The sequence below is a fragment of the Cupressus sempervirens genome, chromosome 8, assembly GCF_028749045.1.
Source record: "Cupressus sempervirens isolate cs-2001-9-10 chromosome 8, ASM2874904v1, whole genome shotgun sequence".
Lineage (NCBI taxonomy): Eukaryota > Viridiplantae > Streptophyta > Pinopsida > Cupressales > Cupressaceae > Cupressus > Cupressus sempervirens.
Genome location: NC_143125.1, coordinates 583,257,697 through 583,277,204, shown reverse-complemented (window position 1 = coordinate 583,277,204; position 19,508 = coordinate 583,257,697). Strand labels below are relative to the sequence as shown.

Below are 19,508 nucleotides of genomic sequence, written 5' to 3'. Positions count from 1 at the left end.
TAGTAATTTTTGTTTTATAAAACTTTATTATATGCCTTTGTTATATATAATTCGATTTTGTTATAAGTTTTAATAATATAAACTTTGAAATTACTTTATATAAATTTTAAATATTAATTATAATTTTATTAATAATTTTTATTATAATAACTTTTTTTATTATTTTAATAATAAGTTTTATAATAATTTTTAAGAGGATTAAACTATAAATTTTAGTTGTTAATTAATTAAGTTAATTAACAATATATATATATATATATAGTTTTAAAGAAAATTGTTAATGATTGTTGATTAATTAATTAATAATTGATAAATAACATTTAATAATGTTAAGTATATTTATCTTTTAGAAAATCGATTTCGAGACTTATGGGAATAAATCCTTATTTTCATTCAACAAATATATGGGTTAACTATAGGGTAATAAGAGAATCTTCTTATTTGAAACATACTTTGAAATGCAAACTGAAACTTTACTTTTAACCCTATTGTGTATTTGAAATCAAACCCAAGATATGAACTATACTGTTTTATTGTTCCGTCTGTGCTTTTGGGGTTTTGGGGATTGTTCTAGCATTGACCAGTTTAGGTTGTTACCAGAGGCTCGGGGGGGTTATGAAATTGTGATGATATGATGAGTTGATCTCGATTTTTTTTTTACCCAACCATGGTAATGTGATGCTATGCTCTATGACATGTTTGTATTTACTGTTTTTATTGCTTATTCAGTTTTCTTGTGTGAAGCTGAGGTTTATGTTTTTTGAGTTCCCTGACTTAACCATTTTTGAGTCATCAATCAGTTATACTTGGATTGCTTTTGGTCGCTTGAGAGGACTAAAGTGTTTGTTATGTTCTTAATGATGTCATGTGTTGACTTGACCATTTTGGAGTCTTTGATCAGTATTGTGATTTATCATTGATGCCTTCAGTTGCTGATAGAGAACTGTTGTGATCATATGATTATTATTTGATGCTTACCTGTTGCTCATGAAGAACTGATGTAAATTTTGTGGCTTATCTTTTATGATGTTTTTCAGTCCCTTGTATAGGACTGAGGTGATTTTATTATGATTCTTTAATTCGTGATTTCATGAGCCTAGGGTAGGTTATCTATGTGTAGTGTCGGGAAGTGGCTTGCAATGGGGATCAAGGCCCTAAGAGGCTGCCTGGAGTAACCCATTGTAAGTTGTTTTAACAAGTGAAAACATCTCACCTAAATACTGACTTAAATGAACCTAATAAGATAATTGTATGTTCTCTCCCATGCCTTGAGTGCTAGTACAGGCTAGGATGGGGTAGAGAGAACGCTTGGTTACGACCTTGCATTTCGCAGTATGCCTCGTCAGTACGAGAGGATACTAGTGGCCGCAGGGATCACTAGGGACCCAGGATTCCTAAAGGATTGCTCGGGTAATTTCTACGTGACTTTTGCGATGACACTTTCTCGCTTGCATAGCAGGTTTCCTACTTGTCTTTGTGGTGTCTTTGGGTCTAGATGTCTATCTATGTCGGAGCCTTTGCGTTAGTGTACTTTTAGGATTTCCCAGACTTAGAGAGTACTTGTGTTTTGTGTTTGATACCTTGTTTGGGACTTGAGACTATCTCCTCACCGTAGTGGGAGTGGACCATTTAGGTTCCACGCGGTCGGGTGGTAGTGCTTTTACTCTTACCATTGAGATCCGTTTCGTGGTCACCGTGGCTGGAGTTGTCGTGATTGGCATTTACCTTCACTATGTTCTTGGATTATTATGATGGATGGTTAGATTTTATGATAGATTTTTTATCATTATGGATGTATGGATGTATCATGTATGGTGAATAGTTTCATATATTTTTACTGTACTTTGTATTATGGATTTGAGGATGTTGTATCTTTATCTTTACCTATGTATATTCTTTTAAGCCTTTCATACCCTGTGACTTGTACAGTGGATGATTGAGCACTTTGAATTAATTTGCCAAGAGGCATTCGGATCAAATGTATATTGTGGACATGGGACTTTCTGATTATTCTTTCATATGTATGTAGTAGTTGTTAGACTTAGAATTAATTAAATTTAAATGTGACTCAACGTCTTGGGATCCTTAAGGAATGTAACTGGTTATGTATGTTTGTTGATGATTACATGTTATTGCTTCTGCTACTATGTGTTTGATGTGTATGATATACATTCTTACCTTTTTTTTAAAAAAATGTTTAGCAAACTTAGTGAAACTCTAGGTTAATTCTTTTGGATCCCTTGGCGGGGCGTTACAAACTAGAATTGTTAAGAAACCCAAAAGGCTTCCCTTATATCTTCTAGATATTCAAACTCTAACCACATATTGGAACACTAATGAGGCTTTATGACATAGCCATATAAAGTGCCCATACAAATATAATCATGAATATGTTTATATAAAGTTTTATAAACTTTAATGATTGTCTCAAAATTTATTGGCCATAATCCTCCATATAGATATCATCAATAGGTCTACAAAATGAATGAGTTAGTTATAAAATTCATTTAAAAATAAGGTCTTAGAAAATTGAATATCGTTTCATAATTTCCTTACCATCTCCACTTGTTGTGTTTTGGTTAAGATCAATAGAAACGGGCAACCCATATTGTTGATTAGTTTGTTGATCATCTAATACAAAAATGCGCATTTAACACATCCATTTAGATAAAATTAAATTATAAACTAAAAAATCAAATATAATTTCGAATTTTTATTTTTTCTATCATAACTAAATCTAAATCAGAATATTGTTCTCATAATCTATATCACATTATGTAACAATAAGAAAAATCAAAATTCCATTACCTCCATAAGTTTGTTGAAATGTTTGAGGATGAATAACCTTTAGCGTTGATGGTTGATCTCCACAAACTACATCTTTGTTATTTGATAAAGCATTAAATGCAATTAGAAATGTGAACTAAGTAATCAATTTTAATAAAAATAGTTAATAGTGAGTCAATTACCATCTAGTACTTGTGTGTCATTTGTTATTGTTTGGTTCAAATCAATAGAGAAAGTAAATCAACGTCGTTGAACATTTCCTTGATCAACCAAACCTATATTGACACATGTTCAGCATATGAAATAAAAATAACAAGTATTGAGCTATATGTTGAAAGTAATAAAGTACTTTTAAATAAATGTACTCACCTTGTTGTGATAGAATAACTCTTTCTCCTTGTATTGCTATGCTTGAATTATTAATGACTTTTTTTCCCTTTTTCTTTTTAGAGCTTATAGAGGGGAATTGAAAATTTTCATGCTCATCAACTCTTTCACTGAAGTTTTGAGTCATAGGTTTTTTTTTTAATGAATAGATCGACGCTCGTGCATTTTGCTTGGACTAAACCATGGTGCCTTTTGCCTCATAGGCATGTTCTCTAAGCCAGAAATTGATTCAAATTTGGAACTTGAAGCAAGAGATGCACTTGTCTTATTTTTAAATCTCCCAACATGTTGAATGAATTTTTTTTTTTCATATTCTTCTCTAGTTGACAAATTTTGGATAAATGAATTTACATAATCAATGCAATTTTGAAGTTCATCATAAGAAGTATCAAATGATTTCACACAATTTGTAGTAAAATAAAATAAAATTGTAAATTCAAAATACTATTTTAAAAGACTATATATTTCTTAAGAAAAAAATTGTTATTAAAACTTACTAGTTCTCTCATCTTCACCAATGTTGACTCCAAGCACATCTTGATCTTTTGAAGGTATAGAACCATCTACAATTGGAAAAAAATCACTTAACTTTTTTATCCATAAAATAATTTAATATCTACTTGTAAACACACATTCTTATTACCAATGTTATAGTTTTTATGACCAAAATTCCCTCCAACTTTGTCGTAATCCTTAGCCAATGCAATAACATCATCTGTATTTAAGATCAATTTAAGTAGGTCTTAATAATTTAATAATCGATTGCATAATATAAATAATTAAAATTAACTCTCAAATGATACTTACCAACCTTTTGACCTTGCTGGTTTATATTGGTTCTCTTTAGTAGATCTAAAATCTTCAGCACATGTTTGCATGTGTTACCTCTTTTTGCCCACTCACAATCACACACTTGCAAATTTGGTCCAAATTTTCTTACAAGATACCATTTGGTTAAAATGGTTTGACTTCTAACTTTAGATTTATCAGGAAGGTCATATAGGTAGCAATCTGTATCTGCTATTATTATTGATCTCTCTAAAGAAGTTAGGTAGTATCTCTCTTTTTTGAAGTTGGTTAGAAACCTAGATAACTACAAGTATCTCTTATTTTTATAGTATGGATCTACCCTATGAAGAAGAACATGAATGAGCCAATCCATTCTCCTTGTGCATTTTCTAGAATAGTTGATCAAGTAGTGACTCTTGATCTACATGTGGTATGACTCTATGGAAGCATTCGTCTCTTGATCTGCATGAGAGAAACCTCTAAAGTTTTTTTCCCACATTTCTATGAATAAAAGTATGATAATGTCTTAGCATAGATATAATAAAAGAACCAAGCAATAAAAATAAAAATATAATGTAATGAATAATGTATATGATCTTACCAATGTGTCTTTCATCATGACACCAAGTCTTTCAAAGTAATCAATAAACTCTTTTTGTTCTTTGAATTTGTCCATAAATTTTTTTATTAGATGAGTAGTGACATCTCCATCATCACTTATGACATACATTATCTCACCTAGTCTAGTGAACATATTTGTTCCAACATCCTTATTGCTTACAAACCTATAATAAAAAATATAATATCAAGCTATGATGTTAACAAATATAACTTTACATGTATTTTAAGTAGAAATGACTCACTTGTAGACATTCTTCAACCATGCCCTGCATATGTGCCAAATACATAAAATTACTTGACAATTGAAGGATAATCTACAAGTTACATTATAAGCATTAATAAGTAGCATTCAAACACAATCAGTTATTAAATTAAAATTATATGTTTAAATAATGAAATGTATAGTTTTAAAACCTATATGTCAAATATAATTGGAGGATAACCAAACCTAATTGCTTCAATCTCCGCATTAGTGTCATTGGCCATGAATGCATTGACTTGCCAATCTTCTTTACATTGCTTGCCTCTTTTGTAAACTTTTGCTAGCTACCCATGTATATCATCAACTTTATTTTTTGAGAATATGGCCCATGCAATAGGTATGTTGACCTCTTGTTCATCAAATACAAGCAATGAATATAACTCATACTACACATGAAAAAATTAATAAATTAAGATTTTAGATAAATTTTAGATGAAATAAGCTAAAATATATTAATGTAGTTGACATTGGTATACTTATAGCATATTTCTTTGTTGAAAAAGTGGAATCCATTCCTATAATAGAGTTATGCAAATATCTCACCATCATCTCTCACATCCATGGTGTTTGAATACCTATGATAAACGGAATATTTTCTCCACTATTGAGTGTTTTATAGTAGAAGAAGTTGTCTTTCTCCTATACATGCCATAAACTTACACTTTTAGCATCATTTTCTTTTTTTTTGTGATCGAAGGAAACACACCCTTTTCCATGCATTCATTACATCTTTTCTTAGTAGAAATGTTTCCCTCTTATTCATTAACTTTGTAAGACTAGGATACAAATAATGTTGCTCACATATTGTGAAAACCCCCACACTCATCAATAACAATGACTCAATATAAGATTTATATTCATTTGACAATCTTACTGCAACCATACTCCTTGGATCACCAGAAGGGTCATCCTTTCCATGACAAAATTCACCATTAGCATCTTGATGACTAAACTCATTATAAGTAATGATAGCAATATCTAGTCTTCCATACATAACTCTAACACAAAAGTGCATTTTACAACCCCTTTTCTTTGCAAACCTTGGTAACCTTTGCATATCGGTTTGGGGTTTTCCTCTATTATTGTCAGGTCCAAAAGCACAATGATATCTATATATACATGTACAAATATATTTATACCAATTCATAATCAATAAATTTTAAAAAATTAGAATATTGCATGCTTAATTATTATACTAAATCTAAACAAACCTTGAATATATCTTGGTAGCATGGTTAGTAGGGTTTATCAAGTTCTTCTCGTTATGTTCTTTTCATATGAATGTTGTTTCTGTACCATCCGATAGACCTTCTCCCTTTAAAAAGTGAGAGAGTCTCTCAAGAGGGATAGCAGCACATAAATCCATAAATGCATTATGATGTCCAATAGGTGTCCACTCTAGTTGTGCACTTGAAAAAATCATTTCCTTCATTGGAGACATCTTGCATAGGTAGTTTGATGAGTGATTGCCATTTAAACTTTGTATCCATTCTAAGGAATATTAATATGGTTAGTGATCCTTAACTTGTTGAAACATGTTAAAAAAAAACTAATAGGGATTATTACATATATCCTCAATAAAAGAATTAGTATATTGAAATCACAATAAATACAATTATATCCTTGATATGAAATAATTTCACTATATCATCAATGAAATGATTTCTCAAAATTATATTAGAAGTTGATATTATATATTTTATTCTATATTTTTCTAATCTTGTGATCTAGTAATGAGATGCATGTTTGTGCAAGCCTAGGACACATGATTCATATTGCCCTAATAAGCGAATTCCTCTTATATAGAAAATAAATTTCTAAAATTTCAAAACCTTTACTAGGAAATCATGTTGTCACTTATAAATCTATAGTTATTAAAATCTAATTTGATTAGTCCACTAGTCATATATTCAAATTCATCATTATTTATCACTAACTAATTCATTTATTGTGTCATTAAAGATGATGACCTAATTTACTTTTTAATACTAGGCTTCTTGTTTTGTGTGTACATTAATTTAAGCATATAATAATTTTGAATGGACTTGAGTATAACTAACATGAAATGTAATTTCAATGGGATAGTTTTGAGATGACCAAGAGAGGCAAGAATAATGACAAAAGGAAAGGATTATATTGACATCAATGACAAGACATCTCCCAAATATGTGATAAAAATCTCTGAAGTATGCATAATTTACAAAATATTTTCTTCTCCAAGTATGCTATCTTTTCCAATTCATCTTATCTGATTTTATCATCCATTGGGTGAGAAGATTTAGGTGATAATCTAGGAGGAGCAAGGAATGGAGAGTAGTGTTGATTTCCTCCAAAAAAATCATTTGCTGAGGTAGTTCCATCAATATCTTCATGAGTTATGTGAGATCCCAAATGTTCAACCCCATGTTGCCTCAATAATCTATCATTTATCATGTTATCTATGCTTTTATCTTTACTTCCAATGAATAACATGTCTTGCTCAAAAAGTGAAGAGGGCCTAGGTATGTTCAATTTGCTAAGATTGCTAGGAGGAGTAAACTCAATTTTTATTTTTCCCTTAGGTGTTTGATCAAAGATAGGTTCTTTTCCTTTATGTTTTTGACAAGTTAGAACTAAGGGTAATTGACCAAAGTTAACTTGAGATTGTTTACCATGACTCACTCGAAACTTAGTTGTAACCGACATGAGACAGAAAACACTAGTAAATAGGAAGACTCCAAGAAGAATTGGTATCACTCTTGGTTAGTAAAGTAATCTTTTGTCCAATTAATAAGGTGTAATAATGTAATTTTATCTGTCACTCTCATTAACATAAAGTGCCAATAGAGGTCTCACAATTGGTTAACACAATATGCCACTGTTGGTCTCACAATTGTAGAATTATCTAAGAGTTATAATGTTCTATAATAAAATGTAATAATATGAGATAAATTCATATGTTTAGACAAGTGAATACCCACAATCCAAGGATGAAATCAAAGAATCCCAAAGAAAACTTTCTCCACTAGAAAAATCTCTAACTTTGCAAGTTTTGATGTTGGCAAGAAGATAAGACAAGACTTACTAACTCAAAGATAGCTATGATGCAAGGATCCAAAGTGACAACAAGTTTAGATGCTTAAGATTAGGTCCACAATGGTCAAATCAACTCAGGAATGACAAAAACATGGTTACCCTAGAGTCCAAATGATGAATGATGAATTGTCCTTTTTTAACCAACTAAGATCAATTTTAGATTTATAAATAATAATTAGGCACATAGAACAACAATCATGGATTTCAAGCAAACGTCTACAAGCAATGGGCAAGGGACAAAGTAACCTTGTGCATGAAAAAGAATAGTGTCATAATATGAATCTAATCCTTATAACCACTACTGTGTATGTTCTCAAAATATTTTTTAATCATGCACATAGTTTTAAAAAAAAAAATTGGTAGCACTAAGGTTCTTAGTAATAGTCAACTCTGTAACTTTTGCAATCTAGAGTCGACAAAATCCAATCTTGGTGTACCAAAGTTTTGACATATTCCAAGAATTTAATCAATTGGAGATACTGGGGAGATCTGACAACCCAACAAAAGACTACACCCATGGAGATTTCCCCCACAAAGATATTTATATAGTGGTTGCTACTACCACGTCAAAAATGCCTATTATTACTTGAGGTTCCATCCACGTGGTTGACCTAATAAAGGGAATGTCCACTATGGTTTAACCCTCTCTAATCAAGGAAGACTCACAAAGTTGTACCACATGGGGACTTGGTTTGGATTTAAGGGTTTCAAGTTTTTCATGTGCCCAAAAGGGAATAGAGCATACTCCTCTAGCCTCTTCACCTTACCCAAACATAACAAATAAGATTCTTTGATAGGCTAATTTGAAACCACCTCACCAACTTTTTAAAAAATCCAACAAAAAATACCACATGTCTCAAAAGAGAAAGTAGCAATGGATGTTGAGGACAAACCCAAGCAGAATAGTGAGACAATGAAAAATATCCTTCCCTACCTACAAAGGGATCTATCACCAAGATGAGCTTCGCATGTAAAGAAAATGAATGAAGCTTATTCTCTCAAGAGCTCTCAAATAGTGTTCATAGGGCCTAATTACTATGTAAAACATATATGCATGAAAAAAAATCTAGATCCAAGTTTAGCGCACCAAATGAAGTGTGAATCTAGGAAAGCATGTAAAAGCACTCAAGGCAAACACATGAGATGTTTGTTTTAGTTCCAAATCCAAATGTTATAGAGATCCAACAAAATACCTAGTAATCCTTGCAACACATTTTTTTTTCTGTTGTGCCCTTCGTTTATGCTTGAATGCTCACTCGCAACGAATAAAACAATAAGTAAAACAAGCAAACACAAGATATGCAATATATATACCAAAGCCAAGAGGCATTCCCAAATTAGAGGGAAAATGAAAATTAAATGAAAAGGTGTGACCCACATAAGAGAATGTGCAATTAGCATTTAATTAAGAGATGTGGAGTGTAAAACTCTATAAAAATTATAAGATGAGTGGTGTTTTTATTTAATTTAAATGTAAAATAATCCTTTTTCTTATTAAATAAAGTGTGTGACATTTATTTAATTATTTCTTTTAAAATAATAATTGTTGCACATAAAATTAAGTGAGGAGGGATTTTATTTAATCAAAAGGGAGTAAATTCCTTTAATTAAATAATAAAAAAATCAAGATGATCCAACCATTTATTTAAAATTAATTAAATAAATTAAATCCAATTTAATCAAAGAAATTGATGTAAAATAATAATAATAAATTAAATAATTCAAATAATTTAATTTCATCAAAAGAAATGGTGATGTAAATATTGACTCAACTTTGAAATAAATTATGAAACCGAGGCACATAGTCAAGATGACCATTTTAGGGTGCATACACTAGGATGTTGATTCTTAGTTGTTTGTTAGTTGTTGATTTATAGTGTTTTATCCTTGTAATAGGTTCTTTAGTGGATTTCCAAATCCCTCTCAAAATCTATTTGTAAAGGGATTGAGGTCCCTTTAAACCTATCTTCCCATAATAAAAAATATGGAATACCATCTTCATAAGCATTTAACAACTACGAGATGAGATCTTTCTCATCTATATAAAGGATAAGAACAAAGGATTATATTCTTTAATACTAACTTGTCAATAATGATTAAGCCCCAAAAACACCCTTTATAGAATTTAAGATATGAACTCAACATTTACTAGTCCTACTATATCCTTGTAAATTTGTAGTATTTTATCTTAGAGAGTTTTAGTTAACTTTAGGTGTTTAACACTTTAAAGCGTAGAGCAAATATTATTGTGTGATTTAAGTAGTCAATCTTACTCTTAGTAATTTATCTATTTTTCTTTTAGTCCTAATTTTCTTCGTGCGCCTACTTATCCTATCCTTTTCTATTTTCTCTTTTTTGTTGCTATGGATTTTTCATATCAGGTACCTAGAACTTCTTTGTGGATGACCCCCATCAAAAAATAAAATAAAATTAGGACTAGGAGTGTAGAGTATTTAAAATTGTTCTTAATTTAATGAGAGATCATTAGATAATTATGCTAACTTTATTCTTGATTATTGAAACATTTGTGTAAGTATTGGATCAATTGTACCACTTATTTTGGTTTCAAAGTAAGTGGATAATAGATCGATATAAAATATAATTCAAATGGCATTATGACCACTTTTAACACTTGCATGCATGAAGGATTCCACAAAATTCACCTCAAAGCTAAATCAATAGTTATGAGTAATTAAGTTATATACAAAGTTGTCAAATCAAAAGTTGTGCATTAAAAAACATGTAGGAGGTTAGGTACATTTTTTGTGCGTTCATATATATATAAGCAACTCAAAAAAGAATTATTTTTAGAATGTCATGTACCTATAAGTATGGCAAAGAAAATCATTACAAATTTCAAATTTTGAAACATGTCATTCGAATTTATATTAAAGTTTTTGAATCAGAGATCAACACAAAATCTAATGATAGATAAGTTCAGAGATCACTTATCAGCAACTTCAGTTATATATGAGACTAAGAAAATGGTCAAAATCTATTGTATCATTAAGTAACTTAGGATGCAAAATTACTATAATAGCTCTTGGTACTCTTCCCTTAGTTTAATTACAAATTGTTCTTTAAATTTTATTATTATTAGCTGAAAGACTTTTGATTGTGGACATAATTAAATATTATCAACAAGAAAAAGAATGAAAAAAAAATTCAATTTATTATTATCAAGTGTTTTAATAAATATATTTTTTAATATAATTATACTTAATTAGGATATTATATTTTTAATGTTTCAAAAAGTAAAAAAAGAAAAATATTCAAGATGAAAAATTAACTTTATTATATTCTATTAGTTATAAAATTTATTTTATTACATATGCATTCTTATTAAATTATAAATAATAATAAAATATATTAGACTTATTTTTATATATTAAGTATTATATAATAAAAATATATAAAATTATATTAAAATTTATACCTTTAATCTTATTAAATTATATAGATTTGAATTACATTATACAATTAGTTATACAATATAAAATAAATTAAAATTATGAAGTGTTAATTTAAATTGTTATTTATAATATATATATATATATATGAAATTTAATTTTAATTTTATAAAAACAACAGTTTTTCTAACATTATTCCTATTGATATTTGTTAAAATTTCAATGAATCTAAAATATTTAAAAATTTAGATCACTTAATATTTTATTATAAGATAATCATTATAATACATAGATATATTTATACTCATTAGAGAAATGAGTTTGACTAAACCCTGATAGCAATATCAGGATATGAGATATAGTGATATAAAGATTAGTATTAGAAGTCATGACTTATTCCCTAATCAAAACTTATTGTTGCCATTTATTTGGATTGTCATTCATTATGTTTTTAGACTGTCATTTATGTGAATATAATTGATGGATATCATATATGCATAAGATTCAAGTTCATATACTAGTTGAGATAATCTCCTGGACAATTTGATGATATGAACCTCAATCCTTAACTTAAAATAGTCTCACTGTAATCTTTGATTCATGCATGATAAAAGTTCCTAAAAAAATGTACGTTGACTCAAATCAATGAAATATCACTATCTCGTAGAAAGAAATTGTCTCAACATTTCCTTAATAGGGAGAACATTCCAAAATTGGCCAAGATAGAAGGAAAAATCCTCAAATATGTTAAAGGTTGGCAAACAATCATTTTCAAGCATATGAAATGGCTTAGGGAAGGCTAAAATTTTGAGCAAATGTGACAAGACCAGGAAAATCATCGCCATAGGCAATGTCTGGTACTATTGATGGTAAAAGGGAGAAATAGACGACTAGTACGAGATGCTTTGATCCTTAAATTCATAAGCCATAGCTCTGCTTTTCTTTACGAACTATTTTTAATATTACTAAGGATTTCCATAGCAATTTATCTATCTTTATTCATTTTTCTTCAAAAAACCTAAACAGAGTAGAAAGTCAAAGCAAAACTATAGAAAATCAAAGCAAAACTGAGCAGCTAAGTAGAACTTGCATACTTTTTGCCTGGTGAAGAGTGCGGAGGAATTCGCCTGGGCAAAAGTCGTTGAAGTTTGGACAAATGAGAGAAAAAATTGGACACACAAGAGACAAATTTGGAGGTAAAAGGGAGGAAGAGTTTGCGAAAGTAAGGAGAAGTTTCCTGCTTATTTTGCTATGGAAACTAGTAGTACGTAGATGGGAAGTTAATGCTACTTTGTTAACATCAATATCCGTTGTTACTTCACATCAAAATATGTTAATTGAGCTTAGATTTTTTAAATATTAGAGAAAGTGGATTTGCCTGTGCAGAGCTGTCAATATCACCATGTTTTATTTCATGGTGTGCAAATCATGTCTTGCAGCCATTGTAGTGGTGTGATCTTGGTCGACATAAATTGGGGTTCTAAATTGATGAGAAGCATTTATGGACATGATGGATTGATTTCTCTCTCCATCACAATCTATTCATTCACCCACCTTCCTCAACATCTCGTGTTCCATGCAATTCCCTCTGTCACGCTCCATCAGAGTACGACCCAACAGGACACCTGTAGGAGGCAGGATGCCATGCATGGGATGGCACGAGGATGGCATGAGGATGGGGTATCCAGGTAGTCGAACGAAGTGCCTCGATAATCATTGCCCATTTATGCTAAGATTGAGGGCAAAGGCTAAAATGTAAACTATTTTGTAGATGCATATATGTCGATGCCAGTGCCCATAGCTTCATGCCCCCCCCATGCCTGTCATACACAATGCTACATCTATCCTTTCAGTCAGTGTCACTGATCCCAAAGGCACCAGTCGAGCTCGTCAAACATTCCGGCCAATATGCATTTAATCCCTCCTATGCCTTGTAGTTTTGATTTTATTTTAATATAATAAAATTTATTTTAATGAGCTAATTTTTTTTAACATTCATCTAATTATCATAAAATAACTAATTCTTAATAATAAATTGAAATTTCTAAAATCTTTTTTTTTAATAATTAACTTATATAAAGAACTTGTAATAATTTTATTATTTATATATAAATATTAAGTTTTTAATCAATTTAAAAATATTTATAGTTATTATCTTAACAAATTTATTATTTATAATTATTGAATGCTTTTCTAGTTAACTAGGACTATCTATGAATACATAGCAATCAAAAGAGTGCTTCAAAAGTAATTATATATATATATATATATATATATATATATACACACACACACACACACATGGACTATTCTAGGCTAGTAGAGTATTTAAGGTTCAATCTTGGTAATTCAAAATTTTTCTCTTTTTATTTCATAAAGTTGTGTAGTTTGAATCATAGTATACTTAGTTATTAATGTTTTCTTTGCAATGAAAGTCTAAATAGAGACATGATAACTTCTAATCAACTATACCTTCACTTATAGGGGTTGAAGACTACATTGGAGAGTTGTTAAATGTTAGTAATTGAAAAATTGTGTCTTGTTGTTTCATAAATTTATATGATTGGAATCATAGTCTATTTAGCAAGTATTATTTTCTTAGCCAAAAAAGTCTAAATAAGGAAGGGATAACTTGAACCAAAATAAACATTCATGTATAGTAATTGAAACACAACCTTTGATTTATTAAGTTAACAAAACGTTATTACCTATAGATTTATGTTATGTTGCAATAGTATAAAATAGAAATAATATATTTTACATTTAAATATTATAATATAAAACTTGAACCTTAATCTAATTTTTAAATTAATTTTAAATATATAAGAAAAATTATTTTAAATATAATATAAAAAGTGAACTTTAATCTAATTCTTAAATATAATATTATTTAAGCTTATAATTAAAGTTGTTATTTTATTCAAACTCATTATAAGAATAAGAATAATCACACCTTATTTTATTTAAAATTTCTTATGAATATTTAGTTACTTTTAATTCTAATTGAACATAATTAAAAAACGTTTTTATGTATATTATAATATAAAATCTTATTATATTATAATATAAAATATTAACTTTGATTATATTATAATATAAAATATTAATAAAAATACATATATATTTATTAAAACCAAAACTACTAGGATTGGCTGGAATGTCTGACGAGCTCGACAGGTGCCTTTGGGATCAGCGGCACTGACTGAAAGGACAGACGCAGCGTCGTGTACGACAGGCATGGTGGGGGGATGAAGCTATGGGCATTGGCATCGACATATATGGCATCTACAAAATAGTTTACGTTTTAGCCTTCTCTTCTAAAGTTTGAAAGTTAAAAACTTCTCAGTCTCGTTTAAATATGCTATCAGCTGTACTTGTGTTGACTTGGACAATTGTACTGTTTAAATTGCAGAACGCCCAGCTCGTATTCAGACATGTTGTAATCATTTTTTTCTCTCATTCCATTTAATTCAATACTGTAAAACTCAGTGTTTGGAAATTGCTGTAATGGAGAAATACACATGGGTGTTGCTTGTGATGAGCTGGAGCAGTGCTATCATATGTTGCAATTGTAACAGTATTCGATGCCTATCAGAGGAAAGGCTTATTCTGCTGAGCTTCAATTCTGGGGTAGGCGGATTATCTGTTCCATGGAAGAGCTTGAATTGTTGTGAATGGGATGGAGTTGAATGCAGCAATCTCACATCTCATGTCACTCAACTGCACCTCTCAAATTTGATCCTTAAAAACTCATCAAGTCACACTCTCACTCGTCTGTTCGAGTTGAAGCAATTGGAGTATCTGGATTTAAGCTCCAATGGCTTCACTGGTGTTATACCTGCAGGTAATCTGAAATAAAACTTACAACAATTGATTTGGAAAACATGATTCTTGTTGAGAACAGTCCATAAATTATGTATCCAAGGTTTTAGGTGCAAACAGGGGTGCTTAGTTTCTGCAAATCTTGTTTTTTATCATCTCATTAGGAAATCATGGAGTGAAATGTATGACATTGAATACTTGTACAGTTTACTCCAAAAGCATGCACACAAACAACCATGGCGCCAACTGGTTAAGATTGCTGAATCCTAATAGCTTGATCTGGATGCAGGTATATCTGAACTTGGAGAACTGAGGCATCTAAACATGAGCTACAATGATTTTGAAGGTGAGGTTCCATTGCAACTGGGGAATCTCTCCAACCTCAACTATTTAAGCATTGCAATGGACGAGAAGACGGTGTTCAAATGTTGGTCCAGTTTAGAATGGGTGCGAAATCTTCAGGGGCTGCAGTTTTTGTCCGTGAGGCATGTGGAGGTAACAAGTAGTAGTAAAGAGGTGGGGGAATTCATATCTCCTCTTGATAATCTAAAGACCCTTGATATGAGTAGCTGCAATATGAGAGGCCCCATTCCCACGGCTCTCCAAAACCTTACATCCCTCACAGATCTGGACCTCCACGGGAACAATTTCTCTTCCCCAATTCCGCCATGGCTGGGAAATATGACTGGTTTAGTATCGCTTAGTTTTCATAACTGTAACATCAGTGGCCCATTCCCCCTCGCTCTTTCCACTTTGCCCCAACTGAAAAACCTTCGATTGTCTGACAATGAATTCCTAAGTGGAGATATAGGCCAAATCTTAGGCAGCGGGTGGTCACACCTTGCTCTGTTTACTCTGTCAGGGTCAAATATAAGAGGAAGTATACCTGCTTTCATTGGAAATGTGTCCTCCCTCACAAGTTTTAAAGTGGTAGAGACCAAGATTAGTGGGCCTATTCCCGCCTCTCTTTGCAGCCTCTCTCTTCTCAAGGAGCTCATAGTCCGAAATAACTTTCTGACGGGAAGGATTCCTCCATCGCTCTCTCAGCTTTCTAAGTTGAGAATCCTGGATCTGTCCTTCAATCAGCTAAGTGGCAACATACCTTCTCATCTGGATGGGTTTTCTTCTCTTAGGAAACTTTATCTGCAGTCCAACAAGTTGAACGGTACGATTCCTACTTCTATTGGAAATCTCCCTCTTGTACAACAGATTGACCTGAGTTTTAACTGTCTGCAAGGTAGCTTTTCTCTTGGTGTTTTTGAAAATAACCCCAAGCTTGTTCGTCTCTATCTTTCACACAATCAGCTGACTGTCCAACTTAGTTCAGGGTTGGAAGTAGAACCCCCAATTTACTTTGAGGTATTACGCTTGGCCTCCTGTAACATCCGCGGTCCCATTCCTACATATTTGTCCACACAAAAGAAATTATTGGGTCTGGATATCTCCAACAACAGTCTTGCTGGAGCTATTCCAACTTGGTTTTGGGATCTAAATATTACAAGCAATCTTAATTTATCATACAATGATTTAGAAGGTCCACTTCCCCGGAATTTGGATATTGGACTGTATATGACCCTAGACCTGCAACAAAATAAGCTGAGTGGCTCTCTTCCCTTGCCATCCAAAGCCTCAAAGGTCCTGCAAACACTGAACTTGTCTTATAATAACTTCACTGGGACTATCCCCGTCCAAATTAGCATTCTTCTTCCTACGATTCAGGTACTGGGTCTGTCAAATAACAAATTATCCGGCAAAATACCATCCACTATAACCAATTGCTCACTTTTGAGAAGATTGAATCTTGCAAAAAATGGTTTGGAAGGAGAAATTCCCTCCACAGTTGGTAGGCTCTATCAACTCCGGACACTGCACCTGAATAACAATAAGCTTAAGGGAGAACTGCCTTACACTCTTTCCAACTGTTCCGATTTGGAGATCATAGACATTGGAAACAATTTTTTGTCTGGAAAAATACCACATTGGTTATCAGGGCTTTCTCGGTTGATGATACTTCTGTTAAAGAATAACCTTTTTACAGGACTCGTTCCTCCAGAACTAGCCTCTCTCTCTAATCTCCATGTTTTAGACTTGTCAGAGAACAAGTTGAGTGGGTCCATCCCGCCAGAGTTGAAGAAACTAGCAACAGGGATGGTTCTAAGCAAGAGCTCAATGGAACAGCCCTTTGAAGAAAAGCCCTCCTACTACAGAGAGGAGATCGTTGTGACTAACAAAGAAAATGATTTGGTGTATGTGGATTCTATCTTGCTACTTGTAACATGTATTGACCTATCTGGAAATCAGCTGTCTGGTAACATTCCTTCAGCAATTGGTGCACTTAGTGGTCTACGAATCCTTAATATCTCGAGAAACAATCTAAGCGGAGAAATTCCCCATACGTTGGGAACACTAGAGCTGATAGAATCTCTAGACCTTTCCTATAATAATCTGCAAGGAAAGATTCCAATTGAAATGCAAGGACTTCATTACTTGGCTGTTTTCAGTGTGTCAAACAACAAACTTTGTGGCAAAATACCAGCAGAAGGTCAATTTTCCACATTTACAGCTTCCTATTTCTACGGTAACCCCTGTCTTTGTGGTTTTCCACTTGATGTCAAATGTCCAGCAACCGTCTTGGTTGAGCATAATGGAGATGAGGGAGATGAGGAAACAGGGGATCCTTGGTATTGGTATGTTGGATGTATTGTATGTTTTGCTGTTGGTTTTTGGGGAGTATTTGGATTGCTGAGAGTAAAGACATGGCGAACAAGATACAACAGTGTCATGGATGACGCTGCTGCCAGATTTTGTGATTCATTGTCTGGACAATGGAAATCGCTTCTGGGAAATAATTTTATGCATCAATAGTGGTCATATTTCAACAATAACTAGCAATTATATCTATTGGAGGTTTGAGGAGGAAGTTCTGATAGAGAATCTATTATAGAAATGAAGTTGAAATAGATTAGTCATGGTTTCTGATTGTAATGTAAATACTTTTAAATCTTCAAGTATTCTGTGATAAATTGATCAATACACATTAGAAGTCGAAATGTAGTTTTATACTTTTTACAACTAAGTTAACCTAAAGATTTCCTTGACTGTATCTTGGCTGAAGTCTCATAGATGTTATCTTATAAACAATCATCCAGCGCAATAGTACTGTGCTGCTTATTACATTGTGTGTACACCTTCAGTTTTCATTGGACATTATCATAACAAATGAGGAGTAAATACAACTAGATATTTGGTGTTAAATTTTATATGCAATAGTTATAAGTGTTTTGTGAAGTAATTTTGGAAGTTCTTATATAACTGCTTTAGAAGAAATGGGGCTAGTATTGCTAGAACTATCCCATATGCTTCTCTGCATTTTATGATATATGAATAATACCGGTGCTAGATCATTAACTATTATCCTAGTGTTAGAACTGGTCAAATTGTCGATATCTTGGCAGGATCCTTGTTGTGAGGAACAATAGTTACGCGCCCAAAGCCACTAGACTTAGCTTGTATCAGTCTAGCATCTTAGGTAAGTCATTTGAAAACTTTATTTTAGCTTGTATCAGAATAGCTGCTAGCATATAAGGTAAAACTTCTCAGATCTTTAATCTGAGAGTATAGATCTCAGAGGGTATAGTGAAATTCTAGAATGCCAATGGTTTATTACAGGCTTGCTAATCTCACCAATTTTTGAGCAAGTACAGAGCTTTGAGCAAGTACCCAGACAAATTCTCTAAATCTGAACAGAATTTTTGACAAAATTTGTATGTGCTGGTCTGAGAGTAGAAAGAGGATGTCTATCTTGCAATGTTGAAAATGAATTTTAATAAGGTATATAGACTTATTCTTTCTGTACCGTATAAGTAAATATGGAGCATAAGTTATCTGCTTTAAACAAATATGTATGCGTGGAGAAAAGGATTTTATGATTGCAATAAAATGAAGTAGAAAGCTTAAATTGTTACTCTTCTTTCTACTCTTTTTCATATTCCTTTCTTCAGTATTTACTTGTGCAATTGACAGGATCACACAAAATACCTTTGGATAACCAATTAAGGCATGCACATTTTCAGGCAGCCTACCAATGGATGGTGGATGTTTTTGCAAATGTCTACAAGAAGAGTGACTTGCATGATCTCTACCATGGAGTGGGTCTGAACTGCGGGTTTTTTTTCTTTGAAAAATTAAAATACAAAAGAAAATGGTTGGCCCATTTAGATTCACAGTTAACTCACTGAAACAGTTACCTCAAAATTTTGTACAAATTGCTCAGCGAAGACAATGAGGAAATATGTGGGAGAGTTTGTTAAGAAACATGTACACTCTTGTTGCTCTTAATCTGCTTCTAAGGATAC

General features: G+C 31.9%; 1 protein-coding gene and 1 pseudogene across 1 annotated transcript; one reads left to right on the top strand and one right to left on the bottom strand.

The window, feature by feature from the left end:
* The window catches only part of LOC149543775 (uncharacterized), a 158,232-nt pseudogene that overhangs the window by 23,826 nt on the left and 114,898 nt on the right, over positions 1-19,508 (bottom strand).
* LOC149543776 (uncharacterized) lies at positions 14,714-18,203 on the top strand. Its single transcript, XM_089798461.1, has 2 exons — positions 14,714-15,175; positions 15,443-18,203. Exons 1-2 carry the CDS (start codon positions 14,839-14,841, stop codon positions 18,016-18,018), a joined length of 2,913 nt encoding a protein of 970 aa, XP_089654587.1. The 5' UTR covers positions 14,714-14,838; the 3' UTR covers positions 18,019-18,203.